The sequence below is a fragment of the Echeneis naucrates genome, chromosome 23, assembly GCF_900963305.1.
Source record: "Echeneis naucrates chromosome 23, fEcheNa1.1, whole genome shotgun sequence".
NCBI lineage: Eukaryota > Metazoa > Chordata > Actinopteri > Carangiformes > Echeneidae > Echeneis > Echeneis naucrates.
Genome location: NC_042533.1, coordinates 7,321,444 through 7,340,605, shown reverse-complemented (window position 1 = coordinate 7,340,605; position 19,162 = coordinate 7,321,444). Strand labels below are relative to the sequence as shown.

General features: G+C 39.8%; 1 protein-coding gene across 2 annotated transcripts in view; it reads left to right on the top strand.

Annotated features, from left to right (window-relative positions):
* Positions 1-859: 859 nt before the first annotated feature.
* Positions 860-19,162, top strand: part of LOC115036829 (round spermatid basic protein 1-like protein) — a 29,593-nt gene continuing 11,290 nt past the window's right edge. For both annotated transcript variants that reach the window (XR_003840433.1, XM_029495194.1), the window contains exons 1-5: positions 860-1,550; positions 6,272-6,406; positions 10,473-11,035; positions 11,162-11,320; positions 17,905-18,042. Coding sequence is in view for 1 of the 2 variants with exons in the window: in XM_029495194.1 (XP_029351054.1) it covers positions 911-1,550; positions 6,272-6,406; positions 10,473-11,035; positions 11,162-11,320; positions 17,905-18,042 (1,635 nt within the window). In the remaining variant the exon portion in view is untranslated. The remainder of the gene's footprint in view (positions 1,551-6,271; positions 6,407-10,472; positions 11,036-11,161; positions 11,321-17,904; positions 18,043-19,162) is intronic.

The following is a 19,162-nucleotide window of genomic DNA, read 5'->3' as shown; positions in this document are numbered from 1 at the left end:
AGCCTCACAATCCTTATTGTGCAGCTGCTAATCATGTTTCATATTCACGATTGGCCGTCACATACTGTCAAGCCTTGTGCTGAGAGAGGTCAGCCAACCAGTCTGGAATGAAGAAAATGTTTTCATCTCAAGAAATCAAAGTGTAGACAACCCTGGAGGATCTGTGACACTGTAAAATGAAGCATTCTGTGTGAGCGTGATAAACTCATCCAGCTGAGAAGATTAGATGAAAGAGGGAATGGTTATCTCTTCAATCAGAATATTTCCCTTTCCACTCCTCTCTCCTACCACATGTTCAGTCGTTTGGGGACTCATCTGAAGAACTGGACTCTTTAGTGCCAGCAGTTAGCCTGCACAGTGCTGGTGCCAATTCAATACTGGGAAAACTCAACTAAGGCTGATGAAATGTTAGTTCTGAGACCAGAACTAAATGGATGTCCAAAATATTAAAATTCAAACTGGAAAGTGGAATTATTTTTAACATAATAAAACGCTCTGAGTCTTCACTTTGATAAACATTTGAGTCCATTCCTCTGTTTTATACCAACACTACTGAATATCTTTCAGTCAAACACTAATATTTTACATAAGGAATATACGATCAGATGAAGTGAAAAGCCCAACAGTGTCCAAAGTGGTTACAAGTGGCTCAACTCTCATCTAATACAGTCATGAATCAAATATATATATTTGGAGTATTGTTTTATAAAATAACAATGGATTATACACAGCTGCTAAGCCCCGCCTCCAGTTTTTCGTTTCCTTCTGTCAGTCAAGCCTTAGTCCCGCCCTCTGCCCGTCCACCCGTCAATCAAGCGTCGACCCCGCCCCTCCGCTGCCTGCTCGCACGTCGCGTAAAGAAACAGCAGCGGCCGTTAGGGGAAGGGAGTAAATAGAGAGAAGCCTCAAGATGGCTGACTCGCTGGGCTCCGTTAACCTCACCGGAGCTGCGGCCACTGCAGTAGCCCCCGCTGTCGCTTCCGTCAAAAGCCCGCTCGTCAAGCCGACCGAGGCGAAGGGAGCCCCTGACAACCGCCCCCAGTCTTCCCGGGATTTCAACCCGCCGCCGCCCAAGAAGGTCCGAGCCGAGGAGAGGAGCGTTAAACCCAAAAAACTCAGCAGGGAAGCGGGAGTGGGAGGCAACGGCGGCGGCAGAGAGAAACTCCAGCAGCCCACCAAGCAACAGAGTTATGGCAGCGGCGGCGCGGCTCCGTGGAGCCTCAGTCCGGTCAGGACGAGCGGCGGCAACCCTCCGATGCCAACCCCGACAAACACACACAAAGTCTTAAAACAGAGCGATTTCTTCCTCCACAAAGCGCCTTCCTCCTCCAAAGCCAAGAAACCGAGCAAAGATAAAAAGCGGGAGAAGGAGAGGGAGAAGGCGAAAGGAGGCGGAGAAGAGAAGAAGAAACACAGACTGATGGTGACCTCCGGACCCGGAGGACCCGGAGGACCCGGGAGCGACGTTAGTAACAGCGACGACATCGGCAGATTTAATTACATTTCTGCGGTGAGGAGAGAAAATGGGGAGGTCACGCTGCCACCCAAAGGTAGGCCATCACAACCTATCCTCTCCGGTCGGAAATGGCTTATAATTTGGCACAAATTCATGAAGTTTGAGCCGTGTTTATTATAGGTAGGCAGCAGCCCTGTCCTTTTATAGTTACTTGGCCCGCTCGGGATTTGAACATGTGGCTCTCTGTGTGCAGTTCGTCTGTCGTCTGCTGCGCCTCGGACAGTCCTGTTTTCGGACTAGCTGCCGTTCAAAAAGCAACATTATCTGCTGTGTACGAGCCAGCGGAACCGGGTGGGGGGTTCACTTCGCTCCACGTTTGTCTGCTCTGGGAAGTGTTTACACCGGGCGGAGCGGATTTCGCTTCGGTCGCCTGCTCACCCGCTCGTGAACCCTCGAGCTCCTCGACGACGGTCCGGGGCAGCGGTCGCGCGACCCGGCCATCAGAACCGTCCGCTCGCGGGCTGCTGCGGAACTGTGACGTCGTCACGTCTTATTGATAAATGTGGCGCGTTTTAATCATGTTCGTCCAACAGTATGTTCACGCGATGTATTCTTTATAACATATTATCAACCATCGAAACGTAAAATGAACTCTGACAGAACAGCAGCTTTTTGGGTAAATTGTTAATATTTCTGGAACATAAACGCACATCTAATACTTGCGCTCCCTAATGGAGCTTTTGGAGCTTTGTATGCATCAAAACTACATACTGCTGTCATAACAATATGACAGGCGCCCGCCATTATAGTGGAAGTGTTGTTTTGGTAGCGCACCACGCCCCCCTGTCTAACCCCGGGCTGTATGGGAAACAGACAGATACTCCATGTTTTTTTTATTTGGACATGCAAAACATGTTGTTTTTCATTCCACCACTTTTGCAATTTGCTTTACTCCTCAATCCTTTATTATTACATTTTTATAAGGAGACCTCGACTCCGTCATCAACAGCAGATATAACCACATTACTGAATCAGCCACCTACATTTAGTTTTTAGTTGAGTAGGACCAGTTTTCTGTGCAACTGAAAGATCACAAAATTTAACCTGCTAAATAGTTGTCAGTTTACCATAAGGCATTGAAAGAAAGTCAAATTTAATCATTTGATTTAGAATACAGCTTTCAATGTAACTGTCTCAAATCTAGCCAAATTAAATAATCCTGTTTATAAGGTATATCGAAACAAAAGATAAAGAATATATGCTTGATATATTCTTTATAGGATACATAAATGTCACATCACTTTCATCAATAGCAATTTATATTTATAAGATAAAGGACTGTTGTGTGCAATTGACATACTTGTGGCTCAGTATTATTGTTCTTCACCATTCAGAGACATAATTGACATCAAACCAGTAATAAAATTGCAAATGCATTCTGGCATATGGTGAATTGATTTATGATAAACACACATTTTATCAGTTCCTAAAAAACAGTTGTGTCAAATTTGTTCACTATCACAATACCAAAATCTAAATGTTTTTTCATTTTTCATTTTTAAGACCATCTCCTTTATGGCCTTTGTACTTTGTACAGTGTTAGTTTTTTGTTTTTGCTTTTGTGGGTTTCATCATCACATCAAAGCTGTTTCTTGAAATCTCTGCATGTTTGAGTTGGCTGGTTCATCCAAATGTCACATGTGTTAGTGTTTCGACGTGTGCAGGGAGCATAGATTAGAAACATGCAGTTTAAGAAGTCATGGCATGCACTCAACAGCCACTGCAGTCAGTGTTTTAAATCTATAGGCCAACAACATGTCTCATTCTGCTGTTCTCCCTATCAGACACACTTGTCTTGTAAACAGATTGTACCGGATCTCAAGAATCCATTATAGACATGACTGAGAGAAATGGAGACTCAGCAGGAATCAACCTTTAGTGAAATAAAGAATAGTACTCTGTCAACAGTCTCATTGTGCTGCTCTTGACCAAGACATTGAACCTCTAATTGCTGTTGTGAGCTTCTCAATGGCCAGCATCAGGAGATTGCAATTATACAGAGTAGCTTCAAGGCAGTATATGAACATGAAGATGTATACCCACATTGACCCTGAGCAAAATTATTTGAAGGATTAAAATGTTAAGGTGCTGCTGGAAGAAGAATAATTTGGAGCAAGTGAATGAGTGCTGCCAGTTTGCAGACCACTGCTGAGAATCTGAACTTTGCTCTGACCTTCTTGGAGGGAAGGAATTTCCCTACCAACATCCAAAGAGTATCACATCATCCCAGTGATAGCACTGGTGGTCTTGCTGTTGGACTGAGGCTGAAGGCAGTGATGAGGCAGTAAGGTTTGATACTGCAGTAAAAGACATGATTCTGACAAAAAGTACAATGAACAAGTGGACAAAGACAAGGGTGGTGACGAAGAAGTGCACTTACTGTAAATATTCACTAACAAAAAGGAACAGGATTTGTCCAGTTGATCCAGTATTCAAGATTTAGCTGTTATAGGCAAAGTGCCTCGCTGTTGGACCAGTGGTTGGCACCCAATGTATTTACGTGCAATCTGATCTTCTAATTATATGAAATTAAGTATTTATTTAAATTGATTATCTTTAAACCTGATTATTATTGGCATTTTCGTCAGATTTATCATGTAAATCACAGATTAGAGTACAAGCAGTTTATATTTAAAAAAGAAACTGTAAAAAGGCAAATAGTTTGTTTTTCTGCTCACAGGTTTGAAGCCTTTCATGTTACAACAGGTATTGCCGGGAATAGCAGGAGCTTGAATGAAAAAATAGTTCACTCAATTTCTTCTTATTTGGTATTTCATTTTCCTGTCACACTGAATGGGACATGTATTGTTGTTGACATTGTTTTGATCATAAAAACATAAATAAAACCTGAGAAACCCATTTTTCCCTCCCTTGTGTCCTCAGTTTAATATTTGCAAAGCTGCTGAGGACAGACATATAATTAAGGGATGTATGTATCTCCACCATACACCCTGAATATACACATCATATTAAGTCTTTAATTCCCCCACCCCACAGCTCTAAAAATGTTGATGCCAGTGGGCTCAGGTGTTGCTGAAGTTTACCAACTACCTGCTTCTGGCCCTCCTATCTTTCAAATTGATTTTTCTCTGTGATCATCCAAAGAGAGAAAGCCACCTGCTGTGTTCCCCCTGAAAACTGGCGGCTGCAAGACAGCAAGACAGTCGATAAGTTACAATTTCTTGGATCCATTCATTCATTCATTTCTCATTCCTTCACACTTTTCTCTAGTTTTGTGTGGGTGCTCTGTCAAAATCACCATTTAGTTTTAATGAACATTTTTTTTAAGTGATGGACATACTGACCTTGAACCTGTGACCCAGCTGTCCCCGAAGCCATTAGATGGCCACTGTATGTTATCAATGTTAATTAACACTTTGATATGGTCTGATACATTTATATATATGTGGTACTAGATGTAAATGGTTCCTCTTTAGTCAGCAGTTTCCTGTAGAGCCAAACTGATGTTTTTAATTTTTTGAATTTTATTTTTTTTCAGTGTCTTGTGTTTTTTTTTTTTTTTTTTTCTGCATGGTTCTTAAAATGGTTTGCTAACATTTTTGGCATTCCTATTCCTAACCACAGGTGAATGAATGAATGAATGAATGAATACCTGCATACTAAGTAGCAAAGAAAACAATCTTTCTGAAGTTTAAAATACCAAGGTATTTAAAAAAAAAAAGTGTTATTCAAAAGAGTGTATCGATGTAACTCAAATTCTTCCTCTGCTCCTTTAAACCCTTTTACTTTCAAAGCATTTTCTCCTTTGATCCTGCAAACAGTGAGTCCAACCCCACTTTCCCACTCTTCACATCCACAGGAGAGCGCACAGTCTGAAAACACAGTTTCCTTTTAATGATGGATATGACTGAGTTCAAAGAAAAAAAAGTTCTTTGGAAAAAGACAAAAAAAAAAAAGCAAAGGCAAAAGAACAAATGTGGGAAAAATAAAGGCATTTTTTTTCTCTTTAATTTCTTTATGGGTATATGAAAGGAAATAGAGAATCAAAGGAACAGAATAAAGGAGATGATAAAATGAAAGTCATTTTAAAAAAAGGTGAGGTTTCTCTCAGTTCAGCTGGAGATGAGAGAAGTAGGTTTGCAGAAAAAAATGTGTGCACTCTAGTCAGACATGCCTTGAGCTTCAGAAAGCACTCCAACAGCTGAAGGGGTTTGTGTGAGGTTATGATATTTACATTTTAAACTGATGCGCTCATTCACAGTTTTTGCAATGAGTGCTGCATTTGAGTGTACTCCGGTTCCTCGTGCTGCAATAATTCCTCAAATCTCAAATTATTCTGTCAGACAGGGAAGCATTGGAAGAGGAAATAAAATTAATCAATGGAATTTTTTAGGCCTTTTAAAACAAGAGCACATTGAAGCAAGTAAAGGCAGAACACGAAAGAGGGATGAGTAGAAACACAATGTGTGTCCAGATGAGATGGCTGTAAGGTTATAAGGGAAGTTGCAGAGTGGCTGCTGCAGTCTTAAAGGGAATTGGAAGGTCATTACACCGCTTGAAGAAACATCAGAGATGAGGCAAGAGGCTGCGGTGGACAGATGAATATATTGTAGCAGAGAGGAGAAGTCAAACATGCTGTGGGAGGAAGGCCAGCATGATGAAGGAAAAGTTAAGGGTAACGGCAACATGACAAGAGTTCACTTCAGAGGTTTCAGAACTAAATTGAAGTGTGTTGTGCTTTCACGAGCGAGTAAATGTGAGTTACTTTGCTTAAACTTTCTTCTTCTTCCTCAGAGCACTCCAAGGATAAGGCAGAGGAAAGGGAGAAGAAGAAGGTCAAAGACCGAGAGAGAGAAAAGGAGAAAAAGAAGCACAAAGTCATGAATGAGATCAAGAGGGAGAACGGAGAGGTCAAACAGCCAGTTAAAGGTTGGTGGAAGCGCACACCCTAACCCACTTGTTGATAATGAGAATATTCACATCATTTAAGCTTGATTGAAGTTAAGTTGTATTTTATTTTTTTTTTCTTAAATGTCAAAAATGGTGAACAAAGCTCATCCCTATGCCAATGGTGATGTCTTCAGATCACTTCCCCAAAGCAAAAAACATTCAGTTCAATCAAATCAAAGGAAATACTTTAGCTTAAAAAAAATGCTCCATTGAAGATCTACATTCTTGTTTCTGAGGGTCTCTATCGCAGTTTATGGTTTTTATCAGTGGAAGGATTTGCTTATATGTTATGGAGATTCTAGTATTGTAGTCCTAAATACTCTTGTTGCTCTTACAAGTCGTGAAAAATTAAGATTTGTAACTGTAACTGTTTGGATGTTGCGTTGAGAAGAGTTTTTTTCAAGATTGTCGAGATATTTTCCAATCACTGACTGTTGGTTGTTTCAGTCATAGAGCTATGTCATTCCATCAATAACGTTTGATTTAGAAATATTATAGGCATTTTGCTTGACTTGGTTACATTTTAGGGCATCAGCACATAATTTTAAAAGCATACAATATGAAATCAAATTTTTTGTATTAAAATTGGTTTGTCCTGTGTTTTGATATTGTTACTTGATGTGTTTTCTAGACTGTCAGTGTGAGAGCACAGAGGAAATCAAATGTGTTAATGTGTCCTCACAGCCTACTTGTTACATTTCTCTCCATTGTCCTTTCTGTCACTTTTCATGGAATGCAGTTAAAAACAAAGACAATTACATGATCATAATGCTGAAAAATGTGCAGTACAATGAAAGTAGGACACATCTCTCAGAAACCAGCTATTAATACAGACCATCACTGGAAACATTTATTGTATTCAATCTATTTAGAAATGGAGACTCATGCAAGTGCACCATATTGGACCTCAGCATGAATTTTAGCTCAGTAGAAAACCTGCTGCTTATGTAGCCAAACATGGCCTAGTTACACAGGGTGCTGTACAGTAAATCACCATTATGTTTGTAATGTACCAGCAGCAAATGCAACTGCTCAGCATCGCCGTTGCTGTTGAGGGAAAAAAATTCTAATACTCTGCACTTGACATAAAAGGCCCAATATAGAACAGTATCAGTGTGGTGGGAGAACTCCCAGAGTCAGACAGCTGTAGTGACTCCTTTAATTATTGTTATTATTATTTATTTTTTAATTTTTTTTTTGAGAATTTGAACTCTGCTGCTCCTCACACACAGAAATCTGACTTGGGGTGTGTGGTCTGACCTCCTGATGCTGTGTGTTTGTATGTGTGTGTACTACCTTGTTCATCTGGTAGCCAGGATTAAAAAATGTGAGTGTCAGGCCTGATCAGTGTCGCCTGTGATCCAGCTTTACAGCACTACTCTTTTTCTGCCGTCCCGCTCTCTCTCTTTCTCTCCTCCTTTTTGTCTACCCCTGTTTTGTTTTCATCCGTTTCTGTTTAACAGTCTGTCAGGTTAGCAAGCAAATCCAAAATAAATGTGTGATGATTAGGAAATCATCCAGGGCATATTAGGGATTTAAGAAAACTTTTTTCGGTCCCCTTTAATTTACATAAATGAGCCAAAGTTATTTCTTAACATAATGTAAACTTCACTGTATACCAGATCAAGTACTCTAGTGAAAAATCCTAAACACTAATACATTGGATATAATTTAACCTTGAATGTGAACGCAGAAGGGATAAATATGCAGAAAGTTGCATCCTATAGAACTGGTGATAACTGCCATCAGTCTACGTGTCCATCAGCCATTGTCTGGCTCTACTTTTTGCATGTCTATCCTCCGTTGTTTACATTTGATAAATATGTGGTGAGTTTCACTGCCACGTTTTTGACAGTGGTGAATTATTTGCAGAGTGCTGTGATGTAATCATCATCTCTGCTAGTGTAATCTGAGTTTGGCCACTGAATTGTAGCTCCCCAAACAGTGGCTGTTTTATCTTTGAAACTTGACCTTTTTCAACAGACGTGCCACATATGTTTATTTTGACTGATTTGATTTGTTGTAAAGCTCAGGTCAGACTTCAAATGTCCCTTTGCTGGTGTGTCATGACCACAATGTGACATTTTGCCCACATACCATAGCCAGTCACTGCAGATGAAAATTGTCACTTTCAGTGCAAACTTTGGAGTAATGAAAAGGTTGGACTTGGGAGAGGCAGAGAGAAAGAGACAGTGTGTGTCAAGTCATCCTGCGAGAAAGCATAGTATTTAATCATGTGTGTTTACGATTATAGAGTAACACTGCGTGGGATATTGAATCAGAGTTCAGAGACCAGTGAGTGAGTCATTTAATCACAGATTGTTAAATTTGCAAATGTTTGGACTGCCAGAGAGATGGAGGGAAAGCTAGAAATTTAATCAGTGAGAGAGTGTTAAGTTGACAATTGAACAGGGTGGCAGAGAGAGAGGGGCAGCCAAAGGAAACATGAATAGGAAATCAATAAGGAGCAAGCAGCTATTCCGTCACTCTGGCTTCTTTACCGCCAATGAAACTGTGCGCATTAATTTGACTGGCGCTTCATCTGACCTTAAACTCATCATAACTGTCTATTATGTAAAAATAAATAAATAAATAAATAAACTATAATTAAAATATGCAAAACATCTACAACAATGAACATGTACGTTGAACGCCTGCATGCAACAACATAATTACAAATGTTTAACAGAATTCAAGACTGTAGTTCTTTGGGGAAAACCAAAACAAATGGTGGTGTTACTGAATAAATGATATGCAGACATTGTTATTATTGTAATTTGAAAATAAGATTAAAATCCTTTTTCCCCAGGAAACCAAACAGGTTTTTACTCTATATATGCAGTGTGAGATAGTCTAATTGCATGCTAGGACTTCTGTGACTGCATTTCATATCATTGTTGTAATATCAAACAAACATATCACCCATAAAGTACTTTTCCCATATTGTGCTACTGTTCTGTGAGTGGTGTGCATGTGTGTGTTAATGCATTTATGTGTGTATGAGTAGACAGAATTGGGGGAGGGTTGACTTGTGGGTTAAGGAGCTTTTGGATTAGTAGCCTGGGTATTGTACTCCAAATACCTTTTCTCTCTCTCTCTTTCTGTTGCTCTCTTTGCTGCTCTCTCTCTCATTCTGTTTTTCATTCTGTCTCATTCCTGTCTCATGTTGTGTTGAACGTGCGTGGGGTACAAACTAGGCAGAAGGTGTTTTTATATGTGTGCGTGAATGAGATAATGGCTGATGTTGAAATTATGCTGAGGCAGCAGCACCTCTATCATATGTATGTGCGCATGCACACCCACACAAACTGACACAGACACACACACACATGCAGTAAATATATCTTGTTTACAGAACTGCTGGGAAGGGATGAACCACCAACATGTTTGTAAATCAACACGGACAGCTCTGACACACACACTCACAGTCAAAGGCATACAGTAGCACCACGCATAAATTTGCCTGTTCCACTTTGTCCCGCCTGGGGCATTTAGGAGATGGACTACCATATACAGTATTATCTCTGTTCAGATATGCCACTCGAAAGCTTGTTTCCTGGCTTAGTCATATCTGCCTTTCTCAAGGGATTCCATTTCAGGGCTCTTCAATTTATTTTATGTGTGTACCCCTGGAGATGCTCACCATCTGGGAAGAGCTGTGACTCATCTGTCTAAGCTGCTTTAAATTGTTAGGACTCATTTCTCGTTTTTTGCAATAGGAATTTGATCTGATATCGGTTTGTTTTGGTGATTAAGAAACTATAAATAAATCAATACAACAATCTGGGAGAGAAGATTATGTTTTACTGTATATTTATTTTAACAGATCAGTAATTTATTTCTGTAAGTCCATTTTTACAGCAAGGAATATTGGTTTGTTGTTCAAATCTTGGAAGGATTATGTCTGCACTCAGTTCAAGGCTTCACAAAATTAAGTGTCAATTGATTGTTTTGGTTTTGTTTTTTAGGTTTTCTCCATCCTACAAAAAGTCTGTTTTCTCTAAATAAAAAGATTCTTTTTTTCTCTCTCTCAACCAATGTCCAGATGAAAAAGAGAAAGCAAAAATCAATGCAGAGGAGTTGCAAATCAAAAAAGTGAAGAAGAAAAAGAAGAAGAAACACAAAGAGGGGGAGAAGCACAAACGAGTGAAGATGTACCACCGCTCCTGCCAAACCATTTGCGCTGGCCTGCTTCTCCCTCCCTCTTCTTCATCTCCAACTTCTTCCTCAGCCTCCGAGCCCACACACAACTCCCTGTCCCCGTTCAAGTCTCCACTTCCAGTTTGCCCTTCGCCTAACAACAAAACATTACACAACCTGCCCATCTCTCCTGCTCCAGCCACAAAACCCTTCTTTAATGCCCCTCTTTGCGACACTCCCAATTCTCCATCCCCACTCCCTTTGACAGGCAAACAAGAAGAGCATTGCACCTATCCTGGCATAGCAGGCTTGGAGTTTGCACCTTACATCCATATAGAGCACCAGCCTAACGGAGGGGCACTAGTGGCCCACGCCTACACTTCACAGCTCTCCTCCCTTTCAATGGGCCAGAGGCAGAGATTTGCCCAGGAGTTTGTCACGTTGTCATTTAGTGAGGACTCATCCCAGGTACAGCATAAATGTGAAAATAATATAATACCAGATTATTGGTTTGTCCAGTGAAGCTGCAGTATAATTTCAGCTGAATTAAAATGAAAACATTATATTAATAATTTTACTTTTACTGTTTTTCAGGCCGCTCATTATGTCATGGGAATTGTCCACGGAGAAGCCAGCTACCTGCCTGATTTCTTGGACTACTTCTCAGCCAAGTTCCCATCAGCTCCAGTCAAAATGGAAATACTGGGAAAGAAGGACATAGAAACTACCACTATGGCTAATTTCTACTCTCAGGTTAGTCTGACACAATCACACACAAAGAGGCTGAGGATAAGCTAGAGAACATGTGAATGTGATCTATGAAAATAGCCTTTACATACATGCATAGTGAATTACTTTTTATCTGTCAATTTTATGAATGGCTGCTAGTCTCTGGATCAGTATTTTGCATACATGGTCACGGTTCAAGAAATGATAAGATGAGTACACTGACTTCCCATCTTCTGCCGAAGTAAGCAGCACTTTTTTTCTTAAAAATGTGTAATGGAAAGCATATAAGAAGGGGGGAGTAGGGGACAGGAAATTCAGGAGATGAATGAAGTGGGTGGTTTCAGTAAGAAAAAAGGAAAAAATACAAACCGAGGGAAAGGATAAAGGGGTGGTGGAGAAAGGAAAGAAGAGTAGAGGACCTAATGGCTGCTGTGTGTAGATAAAAAGTCGTATTGTTGTAGCTTTAACCATCTGGTTTAAGTGTCTGCCTCCATCTGTCAAGCACTAAGCAGCTTTTGGCATTTATACTGATGTCTGATTGTTGAGACCAAATCACAACTTTTTAAATGAGAGGCAGGCCACCCTTGGTTGAAGTGATAGAATCTTAAGAAGGCACAGCTGAAGTGAGGGCATGAAAGGAAATAGGACGCAAGAAAACACTTGAGAGGAGTGAGGGCAAAATGCTGAAAGTGGGAGTGGAAAAATAAAGAAACAAAGTTGAGAATAGAGGTTTATTTAAAGAAATTTAAGTGCAGAAAGATTAGAAAGAAATATGGAAAGATAGTGACTGTAAGAGATGGCTGCCGTCAGGCAGGTGACAAGCTCACAACAAGTCAGGTTAGAGAGTCAACCCAACAAAAAACTTATTTTTCTTTTTGCCTTTCAAAAACACAAACAAGCACAGGAACAGCTGTAGTCTGATGCCTCTCACTCCACCATTCAGCCGACTACATGGCCCTTTGAGGGCAACTGGAAAAACAAGAAGTGTGTGTGTGCTGGTTGTGTCTATCTGGATTGTCTCTTCTGTGCATAGTGACACAGTTAGACCTCTAGAGTCGTCCCATGTCTGTAGTTCAAAGATGAAAAGCCTTTTGTTGCCTCAAGCCTCCTGAGTGGCTTTGTATTGAGCTACGGTCTTCTCTTCTTCAATGCAAGCACAGACAACACTGGCTACTCCACTATGTGACTGTGGGTGTGTGTAGGGACACTACAGGGGGAGTAGTCCCCCCCCCCCCCCATTTTTATCTGATCCTGAAACGTTCATAATGTTTTTATTTGTTTGTCTGTGTTTTTTGGCCAGTTTTGCCTCCACAAAAACATACCTGATCTCTGTGTGATTCTGAATAAATTAAAAGAATGAATTACACACCTAAATTGTCTGTTGTCTAGGTGGCGTTTTGCCTTCAAACCTGTGCCCTAAGCTGTCCCTTTAAGAGTAGAATTCTTTGCAGGGCTAACGTCATTGTCCACTGGTCTTGTTAATTTTTTTCCTCTCTCCTAGCTTTCAGCAGTGACCTTGGGAAGTCGACATATAGTCTACACGCACGCACACACACACACACACATAAATGTCAGCATACACGTTTGCATATTTACACACACACAAGTAAGAGTTTATGGTGCATATTTTATGTTTCTTTTCTCATGTTCTGCTCACTGCTGCTTTTTGGTATGTGTGCAAAAGTGTTGAAGGGAAAGGAAAAGAAGGAAAGAAATTTGCAACTTGTGTGTGTGAACGGTCTGTCTATGTAACTGCCACTGACAAAGATCTGTGTGTATGTTTTTGATTATCAAAATCCTTGAAGTATTTTATATTCAGCACCTGACTAAAGGCATTTTCACTGCTGGTGAGGATTATAAGAGATTACAGCACTCCATTTCCTCAGTGCAAGTACAGAACGACAGGCAATATATGATGTGATTGGACATTGAGGTAATTTGGCCTTTCCTGCTCAGTAACTGTGTGTAATAATGGAGTTACAGCACCAGAAGATTAATACAAAGCCAAAGAACAGACTGTGTTTTGTTGTTTTTAACTGTGGACTCTTTGTGCTTGTGTGCACACTCATAGCCAGTTTACATGTGGGGAATTGTTGTAAATGCTCTTATGTGGCTAACATCCAGCATGTGTAGCAGAAAACAAAGTTTGCAAACTATTTCTTTGATAAATTTGGAAACGTATCACATTGAATATGTATACAATTAATTCAATCTTAACTTATGATGCAACCTAATATGTATCACATCTGAGTATATTCCCATGGAAACACTGAAGCACTCTGCATTTCAGGAATTAATTTTTTTATCATCCATAGAGATTTTCTGAACAGATAATTTGCTCTAATCATGTTGTTCAGAAATATATATTTAGTATGACTTGTGTAATGGATTCTGAAAGAACTTACTTATTAATGTAATTAATTATTCAAATTATTTAAATTAAATAAATAATAAATAATTATATTAAATTAAATTAATTAATAAATAATTACATTAAATATATAAAATAATGTTGTGAATCAACAATTTAATTTTGTTGGGTAAACATTTTAATTTAGATGTAAGAATCTAAAGGTCAGATAATACAAAATAATGTACTAAACCACTATACAAAATATTTTCTAGTGTGCTGATTATGGGTTATTATAGGAATGACCCAAGACTATAGCTAGTTCTTAGTCTCCAGGAAATCCCCTGAGTTTAACCTGTGCTCTCTGTTTGACAAAAAGCAAGTCTTGCTTGCATCAGTTTAATCTTATCTGACCCCAGCTCCAACCGCCTTGACTTTGATATGCTCTAAGCTGGAGGCACCATTTTTGGACTTGGCCTCCAGATGATGTGTTACTATGTTTACAAATCAAACCTAGACTTTGGTGTAGCATTAGACACTTGAACTTTGCCGCAATGACAAAGATGAGACACTATCCTTGAGTCAACTCTGTTTGTCAAAGAGCAAATAAACCAGAAACAAACTTTTCAGAATGTGTTTGTGCATTCAAATGCTTCCTTTCGTGGGTGAGATTATGTAAGAAACGTGTGAGCAATTGTGTTTGAAGCACCAGTCAGCAGCCAGAAGCTTTGTTGTGACACAGACACAGTAATAGACCAGTTGAATTAGCATTCTGGAGACTGAATGGGCATAATATGTTAGAAAGAGTGACACATTGCAAAGAGAGGAAGAAGCAGAAAGGTGTGCAGAGGCCAGACAGAGTAACATCATGTCCTGGTATAAACTCTACCAGAGGGAGTGAAAGAAGAGTTGACAGGACGGGAAAGAAAACTTGTTATAGAATTAACAAGCGGGTGAACCAGAGACGGAAAAGAGAGCAGGAAAGAGAAAGACTTGATCTAATATGCTTCCCACTGGGGCTGCCAGTATTATCAGAGAAAGCGGCAGAGGAGGAGATGGAGATGCTGACAGACAAGAGAAAAATAGATAATCTGCAAGTAGGAAGCAGCAAAGGAGGGAGATGAGCTGTTAAAAATATACTGCTTTTAGCCAAAGAAAGTGAAAGCACTGGAAAGATGGCAGTTCTGATAATTATATATAATAATGGTAGCTTTTTAATCTTGGGAATGTCTAGACATGAAACACAAATGAATTGCACTAGATTTGGATGCTGTTAGATTATTTATTTTTATACTTGTTTGATTACATAGTGTTTTTTGTATCATTTTCATAAAAAGCTCATTATAAAGTTTAGTCGTGTTAGAAACCATAAATATGATGTTGGTTAGTTGTTTTTACAAATTTAACCTCAGGATGTGTTAATATGCACGTACACAGAGGTGAGGAAGGACTGGAGCATCTTGAAGAGAACTGCTCAGAGGAAGTCTGTCACATTTCCTGTTTCCTTCTGTTTGCCTTCACTTCATGTAGTCAAGCTGTGTGTGTGTATTTGCATCTGTGAAACCCTGACTGTTAAATTTATTTGTTTATTTGAAGCAGAGGTGTCTCCTAATACTCTTCCTGTGATAATGAGGGACTATTCTCTTTGCAAAGAGCGTGGGGGTTATTCTACAGTTAAATTATGCATGTGCAAACACACAAGCACGAACCAAAAATGCAGAAAGATGAATGTATACAGTCATGATAGCTGAAGAAAAGGCACAAGTACTTGTAAGCAATCCACGCTAACAGTTTCCTCTCAGTATCTTGGTCATTGACTTAGGCAGTTGAAAATTTAATATGTGTGAGTGGGTATTTAAAGCATGTAGTCATCATCATCATCTAATGAAGATATCACACTGTTGACTATCATAATACTGATTCATGATTCATTTTGTTCATTTATCGTAGATTAAATAAATACAGATAAGCAGCTAGTTACTTCACATCTGTAGTGCAGATGGGCTGCTTTAATACTTTAGAGTTTAAATGATCCAGTTATTATTTAGTCAGTCAATTATTGATTGATCTTTTATTCTTAACATTTGGAACGATTTTTCCTTCCTTTCAATCGTAAATTGAATAGTTTGAATAGTGAATTGACTGTTAATTTGGGCTCCTGAAGAATGCAGAAGGTATTTTAAAATATTTTCTAATTTGAAATTGAACTGTATAGTGGCTGTTATGGTTAATTGTATTAATGATTAATCGATAATCTTAAATTGCTTCCTAGCTACAGAGTTAAAAGTAGATACACAGTTGAGATATTTCAATACATCGTAAACATGACAGTGATCAAAGCTGATCATGAAGGCCTATAATTGGCTGTCCCACATAATCTTGCCTGTGGTGATGAGTTGTTTTGATCTCAACTTTAAGATAGCATTTCACTGTCGTTGACCCTCATAATCCTGTTTTTATGGTCAATCTCTACTTATTACCAGCACATATAAAAACCACATAACACCACCAAGAAAACATCCCTATTAACAGCAACATCCTGGGGGAAATAGCTGGAACACACATCCACACACCTGAGAGCTGCTGGTCTTGCATGAATGGCCTTGGAGCAGCCGTTTTGGGATTTAGTGCCTTGCTCAAGGACACACCTGGGAGCTGCCAAGCTTATCATCCCCCACAGTCTTTTTCCAATTCATTGTTCTTGTCTTCGTTACTCCATTACTTTACCCCCCCACCCCCACCCCCATGCTCTCTAACCTGCCTTCATTTCTTTCCCCCCTCCTTGTCACAAGCCCTCTCTCCTCCTCTCCTCTTCTTGCTTCTGCTTTTAAGTCTTATCTGATGTCTCCTGCTCAATTGTCCTCTGTCTATCTTACCTCTGTCCTCACTCCCTCATTTTTTTATTTCATCTGTCTGCTTTCTCTGTGTCTCCCACATTTGTTTCTTCTCTTTCTAAACTTTCTCTCCATCTGTCTCTCCCTCTGCCTCTTTTTATCTCTGCCTTGTTGTCAAGTGGTGACTCACTGGAGGCATGCAGCCAAGGATCTGGCCAAAACAGACACACACACACATCCTGATCAGCCAAGAGTACAGCATGCAGGCCACATGCTGCACGTACTGCATACACGCACACACAAAGACACTCTTGATGGCCAAGGGTACGGGGAATGTGTTAGACACACACACACATACACATATGTAACGCTCTGTCAGCCAAGTGAGGAGCAGCAAACAGTCTGTTGAGTCACACTAGCAGAGCAGAAACCAGCAACAACACCCCCCCCCCCCCCCCCCCCCCCCCCCCCGCCCAAACACACACACACACACACACACACACACACACACCCACACTATATATTGATGATTAACAGGTTCTCAATTTTTCTAAAGAAAGTATGTCAGTGACAGTGTTCCCCTGCACTGTATTGCAGTTGTACAAAATTAAGCACATGTTCAAGGCTGTAATGGTAAACACACTGAATCTAAGAACAACTGATTTTTACATGTACTTTAGGTTACAAATGTGAGTATCACTTAATCAGTGAAATGCACTTTTAATTCAAGGTAAATAAGAAAACTTAATATAAGCAGAGCATGTCTCAGGGCAGGTGTCTGTCACTACTAATTTATTGTCAGAAGACCTCTGATGCTTGGCCACAGAGACATTTTTGTGGATCACCATATTTCAGGAAAGCAGAAGCATGACTGTCTCCTGTGCCAAATCATGTCAAATTATTTTCAGATTTTGTACCAATATTTATTTAATTTTTTTAAGGAGCGGGTTGACCTATTGTGAACACAACTGACAATATCTAGTATGCTTTGATTTTGATCCAAATGTCCAAGAGAAGATCATGGCCACAGACCACCACCTCCCTCAAGTCAGTGGGGACATTGAGGCTCTATAATAACCCTTGCTTAAGCTGTGATATGTAAATAATGATCCAAAATCATCAAATCAAAATGGGGTTGAATGCAACCGTTTCAAATAATATAGTGGTAATTTACAGAAACCCAAAGGCACTTAATATAATAGTGTCTGCATGCTCTCTGCTAATCAGTGACAGTATAATTTGAAATGTTTGCTGCAGATTTGAATTGGACTACACTTGTGAACACCTTCTCTTTGGAAATACAAAGGCTGACTGACCACAGTAATCAGCCTTGCCCACTAGCTAGAGTGTTAGACTAACATTACAATATCATTGTCAAATGAGGCTCTCACCCACCCCCCCCACCCCCCCTTTGGTTTCTGCAGGTGAAGAAAACATACAGTCATGGTACGTACAGAGCCGGGGCAATGAGACAGATCAGCCTGGTGGGAGCTGTGGATGAGGAGGTCGGTAATTATTTCCCGGAGTTCCTCAGCATGCTGGAGGAGTCGCCCTTCCTGAAGGTGAGTCAGGACAGGATGATTGGCAGTAATCCTCAACACCACCAGAATCTTATTTAAATTTTAATGAATGAGGACGGTACAATTTCTAACACATATCCACACTGAGAGGGAAAAAAATATATATTTCACAAATGTGTAATTTTTCAGCGCATTTTTTTAAATAGACTAAATTAATACCCCAAAGAGCTGGTGGGTTTTTTTTTTTTAGTTGGAGAATAAAGCAAATTTCTGGTCTGTTTTAGTCGATAACAAAAACACATTATATCACAGGTGAGTAAAAAAATTTGTTGACTATTGTCTGTAGCAGCATCGAAATCAAAACTGTCAGTATTGTGTCTCATTTGGGAAATATGTCTTGCATGTTTGCCATAGAGGTTTAATGCATGTGGGAGTATTCTTTAAGAAATTTGTATTTATTTTTTATTATTGTAATATTACTCCTTCTAGATTATTATAATGATATTGATTGTTAAACCCTGCACACTTGGAGGATTAGGCAAACATTTGTGTGATAACTTACAGGCACTTCCTCACTGAAATGTGAAGTAGGATTGAGATAGTCCAGTCATAATTTACTGGTTTTAACCTTGTAAAGAGTCAGTATATTACTAATAGAGCTATAAACTAGATGTGGTCAACTACTCCAATGCATTTACACCACAGATCATTATATGGAAATGACATAAACTGAGCAGATGGGCAAATACTGACAAACATCAACAACACACAGAATATTCTCAGTGGTGGCTGGCAAACAAGAGGCGTTAAGTGGTGTGTCAGAGTGATTTGATGCAGCTTCCAGCATCAGCTTAGGAGGTAGCATCTCTCCTAAAATGTCTGTGCAGGAACAGACCACCAAAATGCTGTGTTTACTGCTCTCCCTGAAATTCAGCCGTGACAAGCTTTTCTGCTTTTTGCTATCCTACGCTGACACTTCAAATCTCCTGCATTTAGTGTGGAGGAGTGGTGTCCTATGCTGAATATTAAAAGCCTCTCATCCATTGGTGCTGCCTATCTGTCGAGAGTTTTGGCTCTGATTTGTCACTGTCTGAAACATCTCGGGTGCCAGTGACAAGCTTTGCTAGGGGACAGTTTCTGCTTGTGGAATAAACTTACTTAT